Genomic DNA, 19,147 nt, shown 5'->3' with positions numbered 1-19,147 from the left:
AGGCCTACAGGACACATTGTAAATCAACTGAGTCTGGGGTCCAGGGTCCAGGAAGGAGGTTTACAGCACTTCAATTCTTAGCATTTCAACTCGGTTAATCATCCATGTGTGGTAGATACAGTCAGGCAGAACAGGCAAGCTTAGCAAGTAAATCTAAATCAACATTTTAAACAGAGTTTTCTATCAAAATGCAGAGTTCTTACAGCATTCATCAAGGTATTTCATTTTTTTTTTCCCAACAACCCCCTCTATTTTTCAATAGAAAAGAGCTGACAGTCATGATTTCCCCCTTAACACACTATCACCTGAGGGTTTCAACCACTCTATCTACCACTACGTTTTTTTTTCTTTTTAAATATTTATTATTTTTATGTTGTTCGGGGTCCGAGGAATTCCCCAAATTGACCACTCGGATACTGAATCTCAGTAAACAGAAATGCTTTATTGAGGCCCACCGGCTGGGGACACAGACAGTGAAAACGCAGGGCTTTTAAAGCAGAAAACCCACAAAAAACACAAAGCAGGGGATGTCCATAGAAACTATACACAGAATAACCAGGAAAGCATTGGAACAATCCAGGGCTGATTTCCAGAGACTTTACCTATACAGCCATTGGCTGTCTTACTTGGGGCAGAACATTCTTTCTCTTCTGCCCCAGATTATTCCCATAGAGACCATCACAGATATATCAAGTATACTGTCATTGGCTAGCTTACCTAAGAACATTCTATCTTTTCTGCCACAGACCATTTCCATAGAAATCATAAACAGATATCAGGAAAGGGTTTGTTCAATGAAGGGGATTTCCAGCGTCAGGTGGAGAGCAGCTTTTTTCTCAGAGGCCAGGGAGGGGCACTCTTGAGGCCTGGCTATTTTGAAAAAAATTTAATTAATTTTATATGTATGAGTGTTTTGCCTGCTTGTATGAAGGCAGAGTTGGATCCCTGCCAACTAGAGGAAAAAAAAATGAAATACCTTGATGAATGCTGTAAGAACTCTGCATTTTGATAGAAAACTCTGTTTAAAATGTTGATTTAGATTTACTTGCTAAGCTTGCCTGTTCTGCCTGATTTGTATCTACCACACATGGATGATTAACCTAGTTGAAATGCTAAGAATTGAAGTGCTGTAAACCTCCTTCCTGGACCCTGGACCCCAGACTCAGTTGATTTACAATGTGTCCTGTAGGCCTGTTTGCACATACCAGATAACCGATAAGGAACAAAGAGAAGGAAGTTGTACCAGGCTTACATAGCCTTCCTGGAAAAGATGTTTAACCGAAACTATAGCTTTAAGATGTTTGATCAAAGTGTCTGCTGAGGAATGCTTTTTGTGTAATGACTATGTGGGCCTATATAATCTGTACCTGAAACTGAATGGGGGTCGATCGTTCTGACCAGACTTGCATGTCTTGGGAAGCCGGTCGACCCCAGCTAGCTGGAAAGTAAAGACTCTGCTTGATTTTTACATCTCCAATCCCGTGTATTTGTTATCTGGAGGGGACCCATCGAGTCACGGACCCTAACAGAAGAGACTGTCGGATCCCCTGGAGCTGGAGTTAGGACAGTTGTTAGCTGCCATTGTTGTACCTCATCCACTGAACCCCAAAAAGACCACCAAGGACCCAACACACCAAAATGCAAAAGCAAAGGTTTATGGTTTATTCGGGCTTAAGCTCGGGCTCTCAGACCACACCAACTCAACGGATCCGTGCTGAGAGCCCAGAGTAAGGGAGAGTGGAGCCTTTTATAGGTTTTAGACAAAGCGGGGGGGGGGGGGAAACTGAAGATACTTTTTGGTTGGTTCAAGGAGCCCTGGCGCGCCAACATAATTTTAAACTGTTTGGTTGAATAAGATGCAGCCCTGGAAGTTTCTTATTGGTAGGCGCTATTCTCAGGGCTGTGGAATGTGCTGACTGTTACCTGTGGGGCCAGGAGTCTCCATTTTTACCTTATAGGGCAGTTTTTATGCTCGGGTGGGGTATAGCAGGCGGGGGTCAGGGCATGCCAGGGTATGTCTAGGCATGTCTAAAGCAGCAGCCAAGCATTTTACAGAAGCTAAAAGAGCAATTAGTGGGGGTCTGGAGGGATTGGGGGGTAGTGGGTGAATGAAGAGGGTCTCAGGGTTCTACACCATGTGGGTGCTGGGATTCGAACCTGGGTCTTTTGCAAGAACAACCAGTGTTCTTAACCACTGAGCCATCGCTCCAGCCCCTACTTTTGTTTTTTCAATATTTTATTATTTTTATTTTTATGTGTATGAGTGTATTGCCTACATGTATGTGAGCGCACCCATGTCGTGCAATGCCGTGGACGTCAGAAGAGGGCTTTGGATTCCCCTGGAACTGGAGTTAAGGATGGTTTGTACCCATCATGTGGAATCGAACCTGGGCCCTCTGCAAGAGCAGTTAATGCTCTTAACTGCTGAGCCATCTCTCCAGACCCTTTTTTTGGTCTTTTTGAGACAGGGTCTCCCTGTAGCCTCAGCTGGCTTGGAGCTTGCTATGTTGACCAGGCTGGCCTTGAACTCACAGACATCTGCCTGCCTCTGCCTCCTGAGTGCTGGGATCAAAGGTGTGGGCCACCACGCCTGGCCCACTCTACTTTTGTATTCTTTGTGGCCTTTTTTTTTTTCTTTCTTTCTTTTTTCAGGTGAGGAGAGGAAGTTTAATTTGACACTAGCTAGCAGGACTGACACCAACAATAAAAGGAGTCAGACCCCTTGCTCAAGTTTTGGAGGGTTTTTATACTTAGGTGAGGAATGTAAACAAAAGGTACATAGCATATACAGGGTAATTAAGTAAGGTAACATAGGGCTATAAAGGTAATAGAGAGGCAAAGATTACAGGAATGTGATAGCTTTGGAAAGCAAAGACTTCTATCCTGGATAACCTCAGTGGGTAAGGGAAGATTCCTGTTCACTTCCCCATTTCTATCTCTAGGCTTTCCCTGCTCCAGAGTTCTTAATTACCATCACTTTGCAAAAGCTTTTAGCATCTGACTTGCTCTCCTATTTCCATAATATCCCCTCCACTTCATTGACATAATCCCTTATGTTATTTAAGAGGAACTTTATAATATTTGACAAATTACCTGGCATCTGCTGGCCTCTACTTGTTTTTGATAAATTTAGTGAGTTTATTATCCAAGATTTTAACAGGAAAGCTAATAGAATCATCACTACCAGTTCTGTTAGTGAGGTGAGCCAGGGACCCGAAGTTTTCCAGGTATTTTTTAGGAAGACTCAATTCCCTTTTTGTAGGCCTTTATTTTTTCTAGTAGCTGTCTTGTATTTTTCTGACTGGGCCAGATTGATTTGCATGGCTGGACTGATTTGCATAAAAACAGTAAGAATACTTTCCTTGTTAAGGTTCTGGCATTTCTTTTCTCAAAGATAAGTTTACTGGCATATCTAAGGAAATTTCCAGCTCCCAGTTCAGAAAGAAACTGGTCATTTTCTTTTGAGCTCTTTACTTTAAAACTGTCTAATTTTCACTTCTTCTCTGAAGAAGTAATCCAATTTGCCCATGGGGAATTTGGATACAGACCACTCTGACTTCTTTCATGGGGAACAAGGACACAGGATGTGGTGTGGCAAATGAAGTACCCCTTCATTTCGTTTTTTACTTTCAATTTACATACATGAGTGTATTGCCTGCATGTAAGTGCATCCATGTTGTGCAATGCCCACAGAGGTCAGAAGAGGGCATCTGATTTCTCTGGCACTGGAGTTATGGACAGTTGTTAGCCACCATGTGGGTGCTGGGAATCAAACCTGAGTCTTCTGTAAGAGCAGCCAGTGCTCTTAACCACTGAGACATCTCTCCAGCCCCCTTTGTGGTCTTCTGAAACCTCTTCTGGGAACTTCTCCCACCTCTAGTCACATTTTTGGCATCTACTAATTGCAATTTTTTGAAAATAATTTCATTTTTTTATTTTATGTGCATGAGTGCATTGCCTGCATGTATGTTAAGTGCACCCATGCAATGCCCATGGAGGTCAGAAGAGAATGTCAGATGCCCTGGAAGTGCAGTTTCAGACAGTTGTTAGCTGCCATGGGGGTGCTGGACATTGAACCTGGGTCCTCTGCAAGAGCAGCCAGTGCTCCTGACTGCTGAGCCATCTCTCCAGTCCTAATAATTGAAATTTAATTAAAGCAATGTTCTCCCTCACCTCTGGTCTTGGCATGGGCTGTGTACTCTGTCTGCAATTCCCCCTCCTTCCGGTACACTGTTACCCCTCTCTGCCTTGCTGACTCCTGCTCATTTTTCAGGTCTTGGCTCTAAGATAGCTGCCCTGAATCTTTTTTTTTCCCTATGTTTGCTAAGAATTCCTCCTAGGGCTGGAGAGATATAGCTCAGTGGTTAAGAGCACTAGCTGCTCTTGCAGGGACCCAGGTTCAGTTCCCAGCACCCACACCGTAGTCCACAACCATCCATAACTCTAGTTCCAGGGGATTCAATTCCCTCCTCAGGCCTCCACAGGCACTGCATAACACAGGTGCACTTCCATGCAGGCAAACACACATAAACAAAAATAATTAAAAAGAATCCCTTCTAGTCAATAGTAAACCTCCTTTAAATATATATATATTTTATATATATTATTTTTTATTTTATGTGTGTGTGTATTGCCTGCATGTAAGTGAGTACACCCCTGTCGTGCAGTGCCATGGAGGTCAGAAGAGGGCGTCGGATTCCCCTGGAACTGGAGTCAAGGACAGTTCATAGCCGTCATGTGGGTGCTGGGAATCAAACCCAGGTCCTCTGTAGAAGCAGTCAGTGCTCTTAACCGCTGAGCCATCTCTCCAGCCCCAATAGTAAACTTCTGTACATCAAATATCCTGACACTGTACCCCATCAAACTTAATTCCAACTTCCTGTCTATACATACATTGTCTGCTCCCATCCACTGCTGCAGCTTCAGCAGCTAAATCGTGTTGGAGCATGGTAGGGCTTCAATAAATATTTGCTGAATGTATGAATGAGTGAATATAGTTCCCCAGACACATTAAGGTCATTCCTGGCTCATGCAATGCTGTTCTGCCTCCCCAGATTGCTCCTCCCTCAACTTTTCTCATGGGTTGTCCTTAAATATGTCCTTGAGGCTTCCTGCAGCTGTTTGCTGACAACCATCTTCCTGACTTGTCTCAATCTTTTGTTTAATAATGTTCTCGCAGTGCTTACTTGTAATTACTTTAGTTACTGCTTGTTTTGGGAGGTCTCTTTTCTGCTCTATGCCAGTTCTCTAGCAGGACCATGCCAGTTGGTTGTAATCATTGCTGTACACCCAGAACCTTGTATGTACACAGTTCCTGCAATTATTCTGCAGGCCAATATAGATCCCACCTTCTACATGAAGCCTCCTCTCTCCATGTCAGCCCACACTTACCTTTCCTTTCTCTGAATCCCTCTAGAACTCACACGTGCTACAAAGTTTGTATTACCGTCTGTCTTGGGGTCAAGTTTAGTTTGCAGTGTGACAGAATAATATAAGATCTTATTTTGCCAATCTTATTTCAAAGACTTAAAATCATGAACCAAATTAATTGTTAAAATCTAGTCAAGGCCTGGTCATCCAGCAAGTATTCAATTAATACCTGTTGGTTATATTTTGAAAGAGAGGGCTGGAGTATAGCTCAGTGGTAGAGCATTTGCCTAGCATGCATAAGGTCTTGGGTTCAATCCCCAGTACTGAAAATGGGGAGGTGGAATCCCTCTCCCCATCTTTGCCCTTTTCACCTGTAAGTTCAAGGCCATTTGGGTCTTTCCTGATGTCTTCTAAGTTGCCCAGTTGTAGACCTACACTTCCTGAGTCACTGTCAGAAGCACAAGAGATCACTACCTCTTCTGGACCACAGACCCTGGGAACAAAGAGGGGATTTGAAAAATTAATTTTTTCAGAATTACTTCAGTCTTATCATTTAGTTGAAAACTGAAATGCCCCCTTCTCAGACAGGCATTATTGATCATCAGTCTACATCAAGCAACCTCTCCTGGTCCCAGTCCCAGTTACTTTTTCTGGCATAATATTTAATCATCACCAACAGTTACCTTGTCCATTTGCTTCACTCTATCAAACTGGAAGCTCCATGAGAGGAGAAACCTGGTCTACAATGTATCCCCAGCACCTAGAATGCTGTCAGCCTCTTGGGGAGTGAATGGATAGGTAGATGAATAAAAACAGACACAGTAGGACAATCCCTCCCTAACCTGCCTCAATCTCCCTTATGCTTGCTTACTTTTTCTTTTTTCCATAGCCCATAATACTATCTAGTATACCATTCAGCTATTAATTTATTCAAGCTTGGGAAAGAACCAAAGGCCTCAAACATGCTAAGTATACAACTATCACAGGGTTATGCCTGAGACTAATTGATTAATTAGTTCTTTAATCTATTTGTGTATTTTTGCAGTGCTAGAGATTGAACCAGAGCTTTGCACAGGCTAGGCAGGTATGCTATCACCAAGCTATATCCCCAGACTTCTAATTCAGTTATTTATAATGTTCACTGTTTATCATCATTTCTTCCCACTAAAATGTAGGCTCCCTGAGGACAAGGTGGAGGCAGCTTTGAATATATTCCAAGAGACTGAAATCTTAACTGGCACATGTTAATGTGCAGGGAATGACAGTGTAGGTTGGTATCTACTGAACATAAATATAGATTAACTGATAAAAAGGAAGTTGCCAATAGGCATGGTGGCCTATGTCTCTAATACCAGCACTCTGGAGGATGATACAGCAGGATTGCCATGAGTCTCAGGCCAGCTTGAACCACAAAGAGTGACCCCATCTTAAATAATAAAACAGAACAGAACAAAACAAGGTTGTTGTCAAGCGGTGCTATAATGTTATCGCATTTTTATTAAAATAAATTTTGTATAAGTGATGTGTATATATATATATATGTATATACACTATAAACACACATGAATATCGAAAAAAAGTAGAAAAACATGGAACTAAAGCCAAATATTTGTGGAGGAGGTTTGTGTTTGCTTTTTTGTTTGTTTCTTTTTTGTTTGTTTCAAGTCAGGGTCTCACTTTGTAGCCCTGGCTGGCCTGGAACTTACAGGCACCAGGTTGGTCTCAAATCCACCTGTCTCTGCTTCCCAAGTACTGAAATTAAAGATGAACACCACCATACCCAACTGGAAGATGGAGTTTTAAAAAAATTATTTTTATTTTATGTGTATGAGTGTTTTCCCCGCATGTATATAAGTTCACCGTGTGCATGCAGTGTCTGAGAAGGCCAAAAGAGTCAGGTCCCCTGGAACTAGAGTTACAGGTGGATGTTAGCTGTCATGTGGGTGCTGGAACCTGAACCTGGGTCCTCTGCAAGAGCAGTCCATGCTCTTAACTGCTGAGTCATCTCTCCAGCCCCCAACAGTGGAAATTCTGAAAGTTTTTTGGGTGTTTTTTTTGGTCTTTTTGAGACAAGGTCTCCCTGTAGCCCCAGCTGTCCTGGAACTCACTATGTAGACCAGGCTGGCCTTGAACTCACAGAGATCCCCCTGCCTCTGCCTACGGAGTGCTGGGATTAAAGGCATGCGCCACCACACCCAGCTGAGAGAAAGTTTTTAAATTTTCTATATTGCTTAAAATTTTAATATTTAGGGCTGCAGAGGACCAGGGTTTGAGTCCCAGCACCCACATAGCAGCTAACAACCATCTGAAATGTCAGTTCCAGGGGATCCAACACCCTCTTCTGACGGGAACTGCAGGACATGAGTGCACTTAATTACCTGCCGGCAATACACTCATATACATAAAATAAAAAATAAAATATTTTAATATTTGGCATGGATATTAAATGTTGACAAAGATGTGGAGCCCCCAAAACTCCTATAAATTGCAGTTGGAAGTTACTCTAACTTGCTTTCCTTGCTGTGATAAACACTAGGACCAAAAGCATCTTGGGGAAGAACAGGTTTATTTCATTTTACACTTCCAGGTTGTAGTTCTTCACTGAGGGAAGCCAAGGCAGGAACTGAAGCAGACTGTGGACAAGCAGTGCTTACTGGCTAGCTTCCTCTCACTTGCTCAGTTACCCTTCTTATACAGTCTAGGCCAACATGCCTAAGGATAGCAACAGCCACACTGGGCTGTGCCCTCCTACATCAACTACCAATCAAGAAAATGTTCCAGCTACAGGTCAGTCTAATGGAGGAAATTCCTAAGTTGAGAGTCCCTCTTCCCAGGTGTTTCTAGTTTGTGTCAAGTTGACAATAACAAGTACAGATGTATACAACCACTTTGGAAACCATTTGTCATCATGTAGTAAAGTTGAAAGTGTGTGTATTCTGCGACTTACTATTCTACACCTAGGAATTCCAGGAAAACTTCTACTTATATATGCGAATCTTCACAGCAGTGGTCATCATGGTAAAAAACTTGAGATATTGGATAGTCCATCAGTAGTAGAACAGATACTGTGATAAGTTTACCAGGTGAAGTACCAGATAGCAGTAAAAATGAATGAGCCCAGCAATACACAAATGCTCACAACACTCAAAGTCAAGTGCCAAGCATAGTGGTGAGTACCTGTAATCCCAACACTTGGGAGGCTAAGACAGCAGAATTACTTGTTAAGAAAAATGCCAAACTAAGATACTTTTTACTACATTTATTTATTTCATGTATGTGTGGGTGCTTGCATGCTATGATACATGTATGTGGAGATCAGAAGACAACTTGGGCGATTTGGCTCTCTCCTTCTGCCATTTGAGTTCCAGGGATTGAACTCAGGTGGTCAGTCTTGGGCACAAGTGCCTTTACCCACTGAGCTATCTCACTGGTCCTGAAATGCTTCTTGACATTATAAACATACACAGTAAAATTTCAAAAAGAAGCAAGGAAAAAATATATTCTGCAGGACTGGTATCTTAGAGGGAAAGGAAGAGTATGGAATGGGTATAATCAGAAAGGCTTCAAACTCTTCTTTAACAGGATGGTTGATGCAGTTTCCCAGTGCTGTTATCTACTTTTCTTGTTGCTATGACAAAACACCTAACAAAAGCAGCTTAAGGAAGGAAGGGTTTATTTTTGGCTCACAGTTTGAGGACACGGTCCATCACCACAGAAAGACATGGCAATGGGAACAATGAGACAACTGGTTACTTGTGTCTACACTCAGGAAGCAGAGAGAGATGAATGTTGGTGCTTGCTCCCCTTTTTCTTTATTTTTCAGTCCAGGATGCAGACCATGGAATGGTACCACCCACAATGAAGGTGAGTTTTTCCTCTTCAGGTAAAGCTTTCTGAAAACACTCTCATAGACACACCTAGAGGTATGTTTCCATGGTGACTGTTTTGTTTTGAGACAAGGTCTCCCAGTTGTAGGCCCAGCTGATCTAGAACTCAATATATAGACCAGGCTGGCTTCAATCTCAGAGATCCCTGCCTCTGCCTCCTGGTGTGCTGGAATTAGAGATGTAAAGATGTGTGCCACTACACCCGGTTCCCATGGTAATTCTTTTTTTTTTTCTTCTTCTTTCTTTCTTTTTTTAGTCTTTTTGAGATAGGGTCTCCTTGTAGTCCCAGCTGGCTTGGAGCACCTGATGTAGACCAGGCTAGCCTCAAACTCACAGAGATCCGCCTGCCTCTGTCTCCTGAGTGCTGGGACTAAAGGCATGGGTACCTGATCCCAATTGGCTTATCTTATTGCTGAATTGGAAGAGTTCTCTATATATTCTAGATCAGCAATATTTAGTATCACTTCCTAACAAAAATGTCTGCCCTATAATTTCCCATTATTTATTATGTCCACTAGCCACTCTGATCAAGCATTTGGAATATAGCTAGTACAACTGTGGAACTAGGAGACTGGAGAGATGGCTCAAGGTTAAGAACACTGGTTGTTCTTGCAGAAGACCTAGGTTCGAATCCCAACAACCCACATGGCAGCTAACAACTGTCCTAACTCCAGTCCCAGGGGATCCAACAGCCTCTTCTGACCTCCACAGACATTGCACAACACAGGTGCACTTACCTACATGCAGGCAATACACGCATACACATTAAAACAACAAAAACAACTGTGGAACTGAATTTTAAATTTTACTTAAATTCAAAGTGAAATGAAATAACTGCGTGGGGCTAATAACTACTAAATAGAGGACAGGTACTTACTAGACACATAATCTACTCTCCCCTATGTGGTTTAAAAATATTTTGTATAATAACAAAGATAATAAAGAGTCACTATATTGTGTAACTCTACGTGGTCATAATAGTTAAAAGGAGATTGTAGTCAGAATGCCTAGAGACTGAAATATTTCCTTCCCTTTAAAGTGTTAACAGTAACACTACACACGTCACAAAATGATGATTAAGAGTAAATGAAATAATGTATGGAAGGTGTTTAGTATTCTGTCGGACTGTACTGTAAACAGTAATTGGAGCTAGATATTCTGATGAGTTTTTCTACAGTCTGTCAAAATCTGTAAAAATAGGCTAAAAAGTGCCTCACAATACTGTGAGGAGTCATTGGTTTGCAAACTTGGTATGTGAGGAGTCATTGGTTGGAAAACTTGGTAAAACTTCATTCAAAGGTCAATCATTAAAAATCGAAGTAATCATTTTGCTTTAATTTCCCCAAGGAAAAACCACTCATCTGTTACTATTACTCTCCCCTCCCAACCGAACCCTTCCCACACCTTTAAAATTGGCCCGGCTACGAGAGAGACCCGTGAGTGACAGCATACCCAGCCAATCACTGAGATCGACCAATCAGAGGCGGCCCCGTCTCAGGCCCACCCCAAAGCCCGGACCAATCGCGTCCGAATGGCAGCCTGAGCAGGCCGGTTGAGCCGCGGTCGATCCCAAGTGCGCCGCGGCGCGAGGGGTGCGGACGGCAAGGTCGCACGGAACCCCGAAGGCGACCAGGTCCGCAAGCCCTGAAGCCCCTACTGTGGCTGCTGCGAGCGGCCCTGCAGTGTGCGGCCGCGGACACTCACCTGTGCCTGGAGCCCATCCCGGTCTCCGGCGGGTGTCGCGGGTCCCTGACGTCCCCTCCGGTGCGCTCCTGGGGCCACTTTCCGGGGCGGAAGTCAGCCTGCTCCGGCTCCGGTGGAACCTGCTCGGAGGAATGGCGCCGCCGGGTGAGGCGTTGCGCATGGCTCAAGAGTGGGGCCCCGCGGCCGGCACGCCTTGGGGAGCGGGGGCGCCGCCCGAGGGACGCTAGTGCGGACCACACGGGCGCCGGCTAGACGCGGTTCCCCTCCCGTGCGGGGCAGGGGCATGGGCTCGGGCTCTGTGGGGTCGAGGGTGTGACGGAGGGCTGGGCGCTGGTGGAAGTGCCCGCGGCCTGAAGGGCTTATGGGGCCAGTGCAGCGCGTGGCTACGGGCCCCCGCGAGGCCCAGCGCGAACCGCGGCCGAGCTTAACCCCAGCCTTGCGTACCCAGGTTCAGCTGTGTGGTACTGTCGCCCGAGAGCGATCCCGGAGCCATCCTTGACAGCCTCAGAGCTTTTGACCAGGGCGCTCGACTTTCTTTGGTCTGTAGGTGCCTTTTCATTGGCGGGGACAAGAGAGAATCGCTCAGGTCTTTCTGGGCGTGTAGAGCCTAGCTTCTGAAGGGATACCCGTGCAAACTTATTCATTGTGGGACCCGGTGCCAGGGACTTGACCCCTCTGCACCTCCGTCTCTCATTTTGGTATATGCTTCATGAGGTTGTGTTAAATGGTATTACTTCTAACAGTGCAGGGCACTCACAAAGTTCACTTCTTGGGTAGTTATTGAAATGACGCTCAGTGCCTTTTTTTTTTTTTTCCTTTTAAATCGCTATTTGGGTGTGTACCCTTGCTATTCCCACTGGATAGATAAGAAGCTGGAATCCCAGAAAAAGGAAGTAATTTGTCTAAGGCAACAGCGGGCAAAGCTTGCCACTTAACTGAGGTAGTGAAGTGGTTAAAGTCAGAACTGGATTGAAACTGTCTCCAGTTTGAATCCCAGTTATGTATCTTAGGGCAGGTAACTACTTAGGAGCTTTGATTTTTTTCTCTCTCTTTAGATAGGGTCTAGGGGACTGGAGAGATGGCTCAGTGCAAACTTGGGGATCTGAGTTTTGAATCCCCAGCACTGGGCCTGGGTTGCTGCATGTGCCCTATACATGGTGGGGCAGAGACATCAGATTCCAAGAGTTTCTTGGCTGGCCAGCCTGGCCAAAATGGCAAGCTTCCGTTTCCATGAGAGACCCTGTCTCAAGGCATAGATCAATAGAGGACAGCCTGCATCTTACTCTGGCTCTGCATGCACGCGCGCACACACACACACACATTCACACACTTAAACATGCATGCATCACAACACACAAATAGGTACGGACTCTCTATGTAGACCTCACACTCAGCATCTTGCCTCTGCATCCTCAGTCCTGAGATTATAGGCATGAACTAGGGCTAGCTTAGGTTTCTTGGTCTGTAAAATACAGAAAATACCCATTCCATTTGATGTTGGAAGGATTTAATGACTCTAGCAAAAAGTTCAGCATAGTTTGGGCCTATATAACAAATGTCGAGTGTTCAAATATCAGCCTGAAAAGTTACTGCTATGGTTAACCTGCAGTGGGAAGGTTAGGATTATGGCACAGATGCTATACTCCAGGAATTTACAATTTAGGTGGAGAAATGAGTCATAGTCACTCACTAGGTCAAAATATATTGAGTACATGATTGTCCACTGGGCATTGGGAATTTTTGCCTTAGTGCCTTGATGCCTAATTTCTGCATCTACCTATCCATTAGCAATTCTTTTAGGCTTTGACTTCTACTTGTAGCAAGATTGGCCACTTGGCACCTCCACAGCTGTTACCCTGTTTGAATCATTTTCTCTGTTTACTTGGATCGTGGCAGTACTCTCTTAGCTGGTATTCTTTCTGTCTTTGCCCCTACTTAGTCTAATCTCAACACAGTATCATCCTCAACAGAGCAATCCTGTTAACGAGCAAGTCAAATCACTCCTCTGCTCAGAACTTTGCAACGGTTCCCATCTCACTCAGTTCTGCTGTTACCTTGTTCCTTACATCTCATGCTTTGCTTACCTCCTTTCTCTACTGTCCTTGCTGGTCTCAGAAAACAGTGCCAGGCGTGTTGGCACACACCTTTGATCCCAGCACTGGGGAGGCAGAGGCAGGTGGATCTCTGTGGGTTTGAGGCCAGCCTGGTATACATGATGAGTTCCAGGCCAGCCAGGGCTACATAGTCAGACCCTGTCTCAAAAAACAAACAACAACAAAATAACAACTGCAAAAACTATATGCTCCTGATTCAGTCTTTGCACCCACTTGTTAAAAATCTCTGCAGAGGTAGCTCTGTGGCTTGCTCCTTTTTCAGGTCTGCACTCAGTATGTTTTTTTATTTGAGCCTTCACAAACCATCATGTTTAAAAGAGTCTTCCCAAGATACCCATTCTGTTCTTTTTCTCCCTCATGCCTTTTATCTTCCAACATGATAAATCATGCTTAATTATTTTGTGTGATGCCTTTTTTCCCCCCACTAACTGTAAGCTGTATAGGGATGCTACATTTTCACTTTTAAAAAATATTTTTATTTTATGTGTATGAGTGTATTACCTGCATGTATGTGAGTGCACCTGTGTTAATGCAATGCCGCAGAGGTCAGAAGAAGGCTTCGGATTCCCCTGGAACTGGTGTTAAGGATGGTTCGTAGCCACCATGTGGGTGCTTTTGCCTGTATGTATGTAAGTGCAAATACATTTGTACAATGCCCAGAGAGGGCAGAAGAAGGTGTTGGATCCCTGGGAATTGGAGTGACAGACAGTTGTTAGCTGCCATGTGGGGGCTAGGAACCAAACCCTGGTCCTCTGTAAGAGCAGCCAGTACTCTTAACTGCTGAGCCATCTCTCCAGACCTCATGGTCTCAATTTTTCAATTTGTTTTTATTTTATGTGTATGTGTGTTGCCTGCATGTAGGTAAGTGCACCCGTGTTATGCAATGCCCACAAGGTTAGAAGAGGCTGTTGGATCCCCTGGGACTGGAGTTACGGACAGTTGTTAGCTGCCATGTGGGTGCTGGGATTCAAACCCGGGTCTTCTGCAAGAACAATCAGTGTTCTTAACCGCTGAGCCATCTCTCCAGCCCCCATTTTCACTTTTTAACACCTAAAGTAGTACTTGGGGTTCAATCCCTAGCACTAAAAAAAAAAAGTTGATGGCACATAGGAGCATTCAATATATATTTGATGGATACCGTACATTATATATATATATTATATATGTTATATTTGTGAGTTTTTTTTTTTTTTCTCTTTTTGAGACAGGGTCTCCCTGTAGCCCCAGCTGTCCTGGAACTCACTATGTAGACCAGGCTGGCCTTGAACTCAGAGATCCACCTGCCTCTGCCTCCCAAGTGCTGGGACTACAGGCATGTGCCACCATGCCTGGCCATATTTGTGTTTTTTATTTAGGGGGCTTAGAGGTGCTAAGAATCATACTCAGAAATGCTTCTCACTAAGCTACACTGGACCACCCTGGCACTCTGTTTTTTGAGAAGGACTTTCATTTAAGTTGACACACAAAGATTTAAATGAAACTATTGTTCATCGTACAGTGATTCTCAGATATATGTGTCCTTCTATGATATTCTAATAAAACAAAAAAGGAGGGGCAGCAAGATGACACAGGGAGTTAAGAAACTTGCCACTAACCCTGGTTGATGACCTGACTGCAGACCTAGGGACACACACAGTAGGAAAGAACTGACCTCCACACATGCACCATGGAGTGAGGGCACACACATACAAAGTAATTTTTTTAAACTGCTATGTGAACTCTGTAGTGTTAAGAGCTGAGTTTGAGTCCAAGATTGATTGTGTAAGCTACTGTGAACCTCAGTTTTCTTACTGTAAAATGGATAGAGCAATACCTTTAATGGATTCTAATTCAAATAGATTTAGGACCATTGATGTTATCCTTGTAATTGCTTTTTTTTGTTGTTTTCTTTTGAGACATGGTCTCTGCAGCCCTGGCTGTACAGAGGTCCATCTGCCACCATGCCTGACTATAATTGCGTTTTAATGCTTTTAACTTGTGTGACAGACTTTTTCACACAATATACTCAAAAGTTTTCCTCTTATTTTAAAAAATGAACAATAGATATGTTCCATTCCTATAATTTCTTCCTGTCCCCTGGGAGATCTTAGGCCAATTTTTTTTTCCTCCATTTATTTGTCAACTATTATTCAATAGGTACCATGTGGTACTTAAAAATACTGAGGTAAACATGAGAAAGTCCTTAGCCTGAGGGGACTTAGAGATTAGCAGGTGCAGCAGACCTCATATTATGTTAATTGTGCAGAATGCTGCAAAGGCAGAGTAGATGGCTGTAACAACCACCACAGTGGCAGTAGAAGCAGCAGCTAAGATGTAGACACCACTTGTTAAGGACCAGTTATTACTCTAAGGTCTTTCTACATTAATTCGTAATAACTGAGGCTGATGCTCTTGTCATTCACTTTATACTTGAGGAAGCTGAGGCAGCGGTTGTGTAACTTGGCCTTGGTGGCCGTGTCATCTGGAGGCTAGATTCTTCATGGCACTGGGGGCCTGATTCAAGGAGAGCTTCTTAAGGAGAAGACTCAGGCGAAACCTGAAAATAAGAATGAAGCAGTGTTGAAGTAGGGAAAACAGCAGGAGGGGTGTTGGATGGGAAGGAATATGGCTGGAACAGGCCAGAGAACAGCAGATGTTGGGCTGGCAAGGGTGGGGTTTAGTTGATAGGAAAAGAAGGCATAAGAATTTAGGCTTGGAGAGGCTTTACGGGGCAATGATGCAGTAAGGCTTGTTCTTCAGATTCCTAGAGCTTGCTGAGAAGACTGTCCTGATGGTTGGAGATGAGGTCCCCCCCCATCTCCTTTTTAGGCTGAACCTGAGTTTCACACACTTCCTCACATGATTGGGCTTCCAGACCTTGGTGCGCATCCTAGTGGGGACTGTGAATATAGTAGGAGCAGTGTGGCATGCGTTTAATAGAGTCGTTTCCCTCTAAGGTTCAAGCACTGTCTTTCTGGTGGCCCTGACGATCATAGCCTGCACCCAGGCCCTGACGCCTACCCACTACCTCACCAAGCATGATGTGGAGAGACTGAAAGCCTCGCTGGCCCGCCCTTTCACAGATTTGGAGTCTGCCTTCTACTCCATTGTGGGACTCAGCAACCTTGGTGCACAGGTGCCAGATGTCCAGGTAAAGCTGCATTTGTTTTTGACATGGTGCTTTGTTTGGGCTAACCTTAATGTCACTGTGTTCCTCTTGGGGACTTTAAGACAAACTCTTGGTTATTTGAGGATAATCCTATCTAATATAATAAATATTCATTTCAACCTGACAGATTTCTGTGTTTGAGAGCTCTGTGTGTTCAGGACTATGCAGTATGTCTAGTGGAAAAGAAGGAAAGCGTGACAATCTGATTTTAGTCTCCAGGACCCACATGGTGGAGAGAGGGAACCAACGCCCACAGGTTGTTCTCTGACAAAGATCAGACTTGGGTTGTCAGGTTCTGCGGCAGGAGCCTTTACCTGCTGAGCATCTCGCCGATCCGGCACCACTTACTTTCATATGCATCCTCAATTGATCACAGGGTGCTTTGAGTTATTTTACCGCATCACAGATTAACAAAAGAACAAACTCCCTTGTTTGTGCCATTGCCTTTCTACTTTCTTTCAAGAATTACAGCACACCATCTGTTGTCTAGAGTTTCAACTTTATATGTTTTGCTCAGTTTTGTGGTTATTGGTAGAAGAGGTAAATTTTAATTCTGTCTTGGCCAGAACTGGTAGTCCCTGTCATTGTCTTTCAGTGTGTGTCAGTAGTTATTCTTTTTGGTGCCAAAGATGTCCTGTATTTTCCAATTAGCCAAGGAGTGTGTGTGTGTGTGTGTGTGTGTGTGTGTGTGTGTGTGTTTATGTCAGAGCATCTTAGATTTCTAGAATATAATATCTTATCCCAGGCTGGAATCAGTAACCACTATTATTTATTGAGTGCCTTGTATGTGCCAAGTGCACTGGATGTGCTGTTTTGAGTTAGTCCTCCTGTGTCTATAATGTCAGAAACGTTTTCCTATAATAGAGGAAGAGGTTAATTAAATTGCTGTCTGCCAGCAGGTCTGTGAGTGCCATATAGTAGTGGGGTTGACAGGCTTACCCATGGTCAAATCTGTATCTGTTGAAGCTGTTTTTCTAAATGAAGTTTTTTTGAAATACAACCACATTCATATACATATCATCTACTGCTACTTTCAGACCTTAACAATAGTACTGAGTAATTTCTAGACTCTCTGCCCTCAAAGCCTGAAATATTGACTAATTGACTATAGAAGAAATGTGCTAATCCCTGCTGTGTGTGATTCAGCTTATTTGGATATCTTCCTGAAAGTCATCTCTTGTTTCTGCCCAGTTTTCTTCCTGTGTGTGACTAGAGTAAGGAAACAAATTTTTCCTCATGATCACACACTTGTAAATCCACAAAGTATTTTAGCTTTGAAAGTAAGAGTACAGGCACCGTAGTCAGTTAACCCACACTTTTCATTTTTGGCTCCCTCTTTCTGTGAAAAGGGAATTATGTAGCCTACCTCCCTAATCATTGTTGAGATAAAGTGAAATCAGAGTATGCTGTAGAGGGCTCCTTCACACGGTAGCTGTAGTTCTTCTTTTTTTTTTTTTTTTTTTTTTTTTTTTTTTTTGTCTTTTTGAGACAGGGTCTCCCTGTAGCCTCAGCTGGCCTGGAACTCAATGTATAGACCAGACTGACCTTGAACTCACAGAGATCCACCTGCCCCTGCCTCCCAAGTACTGGGATCAAAGGTGTGTGCCACCACACCTGACATGTTATTCCTTTTTTTAAAAACTATTTTATTTATTTTTATTTTATGTGTATGAGTGTATTGCCCGCATGTATGTAAGTGCATCCGTGTTGTGCAGAGGTCAGAAGTGGGCATTGGATCCCCTGAAACTGGAGTTACGACAGTTGTTAGCCATCATGTGGATGCTGCGGAATTGAACCCTGTGCAAGAGCTCTTAACTACTGAGCCGTCTCTCCAACCTCTGTTCTTATTCTTGATATTAAGAAGCTTTGTTCTGTTGACAATTTATTTGGGCAAGTTCAGACAATGCCTAGCAAAGACTATTGTTTGTGGTGCTTTTCGATGATGCCTTAGCACTGCCCTGTTTCTTCAGAGTACGTGGATTCCTGAGGAGAGTCAGAACAACTTAAGGGACATGGAGTGGAACAGTTTTGACTAGTAGAAGTTTTGTGTTGTAAAATACAGCACATAAAATTGGAATATTAAATTTTAGTAGGATTGGGATGCAGGATGAAAGATTTCCACCAAGGATTTAAGCTTTTATAAATCATCAGATTCAGGTTTGAGCGTTTGTGAAGGAGTGAGGTGCTTTCACAGTACCTTATCTATGCCATGATGTTCCACGTGAAATTTAGGTTGAACACACCTTCCTCTAAAGATGTTCTTTGCTGTTATTGTGACTTTAGGGGACATTGATTAGAGTTCTAGATATAAATCAAAGCACCATTTAGATAGCTGCATAGTAGTGTGATCTGGGATTATTCGGTGATGAGGTCAGCTGTAATGTTACACTATAATCTTGACTTCAAGATGTTGACTATGGGCTGGAGAGATGGCTCAGTGGTTAAGAGCATTGGCTGCTCTTGCATTGGACCCGGATTCGGTTCCCAGCACCCACAGAGCAGCTAACAACAGTCCATAACTCCAGTTCCAGAGGATCCTCTTCTGACCTCTGTGGGCATTGCATGCATATAGTGCACTTACACACATGCAAGTAATAAAACACTCATACACATAAAATAAAAATAAATTTAAAAAATATTTTATTTTTATGTATATGCGTGTATTGCCTGCATGTATAGGTAAGTGCACCCATGTCGTGCAGTTCCTGCGGAGAACAGAAGAGGCTGTCAGATCCCCTGGAACTGGAGTTACAGAAAGTTGTTAGCTGCCATGTGGGTGCTGGGATTTGAACCTGGGTCATCTTTAAGAACAGCCTGTGCTTGTAACCACAGAGCTATCTCTCCAGCCACTCTTTCTGATTTCTAAATGTAGGCACTTAGATCTATAAACTTCCCTCTTAAGACTGCTTTTAAAGCATTCCAGA

The 19,147-nt window shown here is 43.5% G+C and overlaps 2 protein-coding genes and 1 non-coding gene across 6 annotated transcripts in view; 2 read left to right on the top strand and 1 right to left on the bottom strand.

Moving 5' to 3' along the window:
• Positions 1-10,978, bottom strand: part of Defb116 (defensin beta 116) — a 52,671-nt gene extending 41,693 nt beyond the window's left edge. Inside the window, exons 1-2 of the mRNA XM_029557493.1 lie at positions 10,962-10,978; positions 5,695-5,863 (exon numbers count right to left, since the gene is read on the bottom strand). Of these exons, the coding sequence (XP_029413353.1) occupies positions 5,695-5,863; positions 10,962-10,978 (186 nt within the window). The remainder of the gene's footprint in view (positions 1-5,694; positions 5,864-10,961) is intronic.
• On the top strand, positions 5,628-5,699 carry Trnaa-agc. Its single transcript has one exon. It is a non-coding gene; the product is annotated as a tRNA-Ala (tRNA).
• Rpn2 (ribophorin II) overlaps positions 10,811-19,147 on the top strand; it is a 66,634-nt gene continuing 58,297 nt past the window's right edge. For 2 of the 4 annotated variants that reach the window (XM_029557490.1, XM_008855676.3), the window contains exons 1-2: positions 10,811-11,105; positions 16,012-16,205. In XM_029557490.1, the coding sequence (XP_029413350.1) occupies positions 11,093-11,105; positions 16,012-16,205 (207 nt within the window). In that variant the 5' untranslated portion in view covers positions 10,811-11,092. The remainder of the gene's footprint in view (positions 11,106-16,011; positions 16,206-19,147) is intronic. The other 2 variants (XM_029557491.1, XM_008855677.3) reach the window with 1 other exon arrangement.

Source organism: Nannospalax galili, unplaced genomic scaffold, assembly GCF_000622305.1.
Source record: "Nannospalax galili isolate Female #2095 unplaced genomic scaffold, S.galili_v1.0 scaffold228, whole genome shotgun sequence".
Taxonomy (NCBI): Eukaryota; Metazoa; Chordata; class Mammalia; order Rodentia; family Spalacidae; genus Nannospalax; species Nannospalax galili.
The sequence above is the reverse complement of the archived record's forward strand: the minus strand, read 5'-3'. Positions and strand labels throughout refer to the sequence as shown.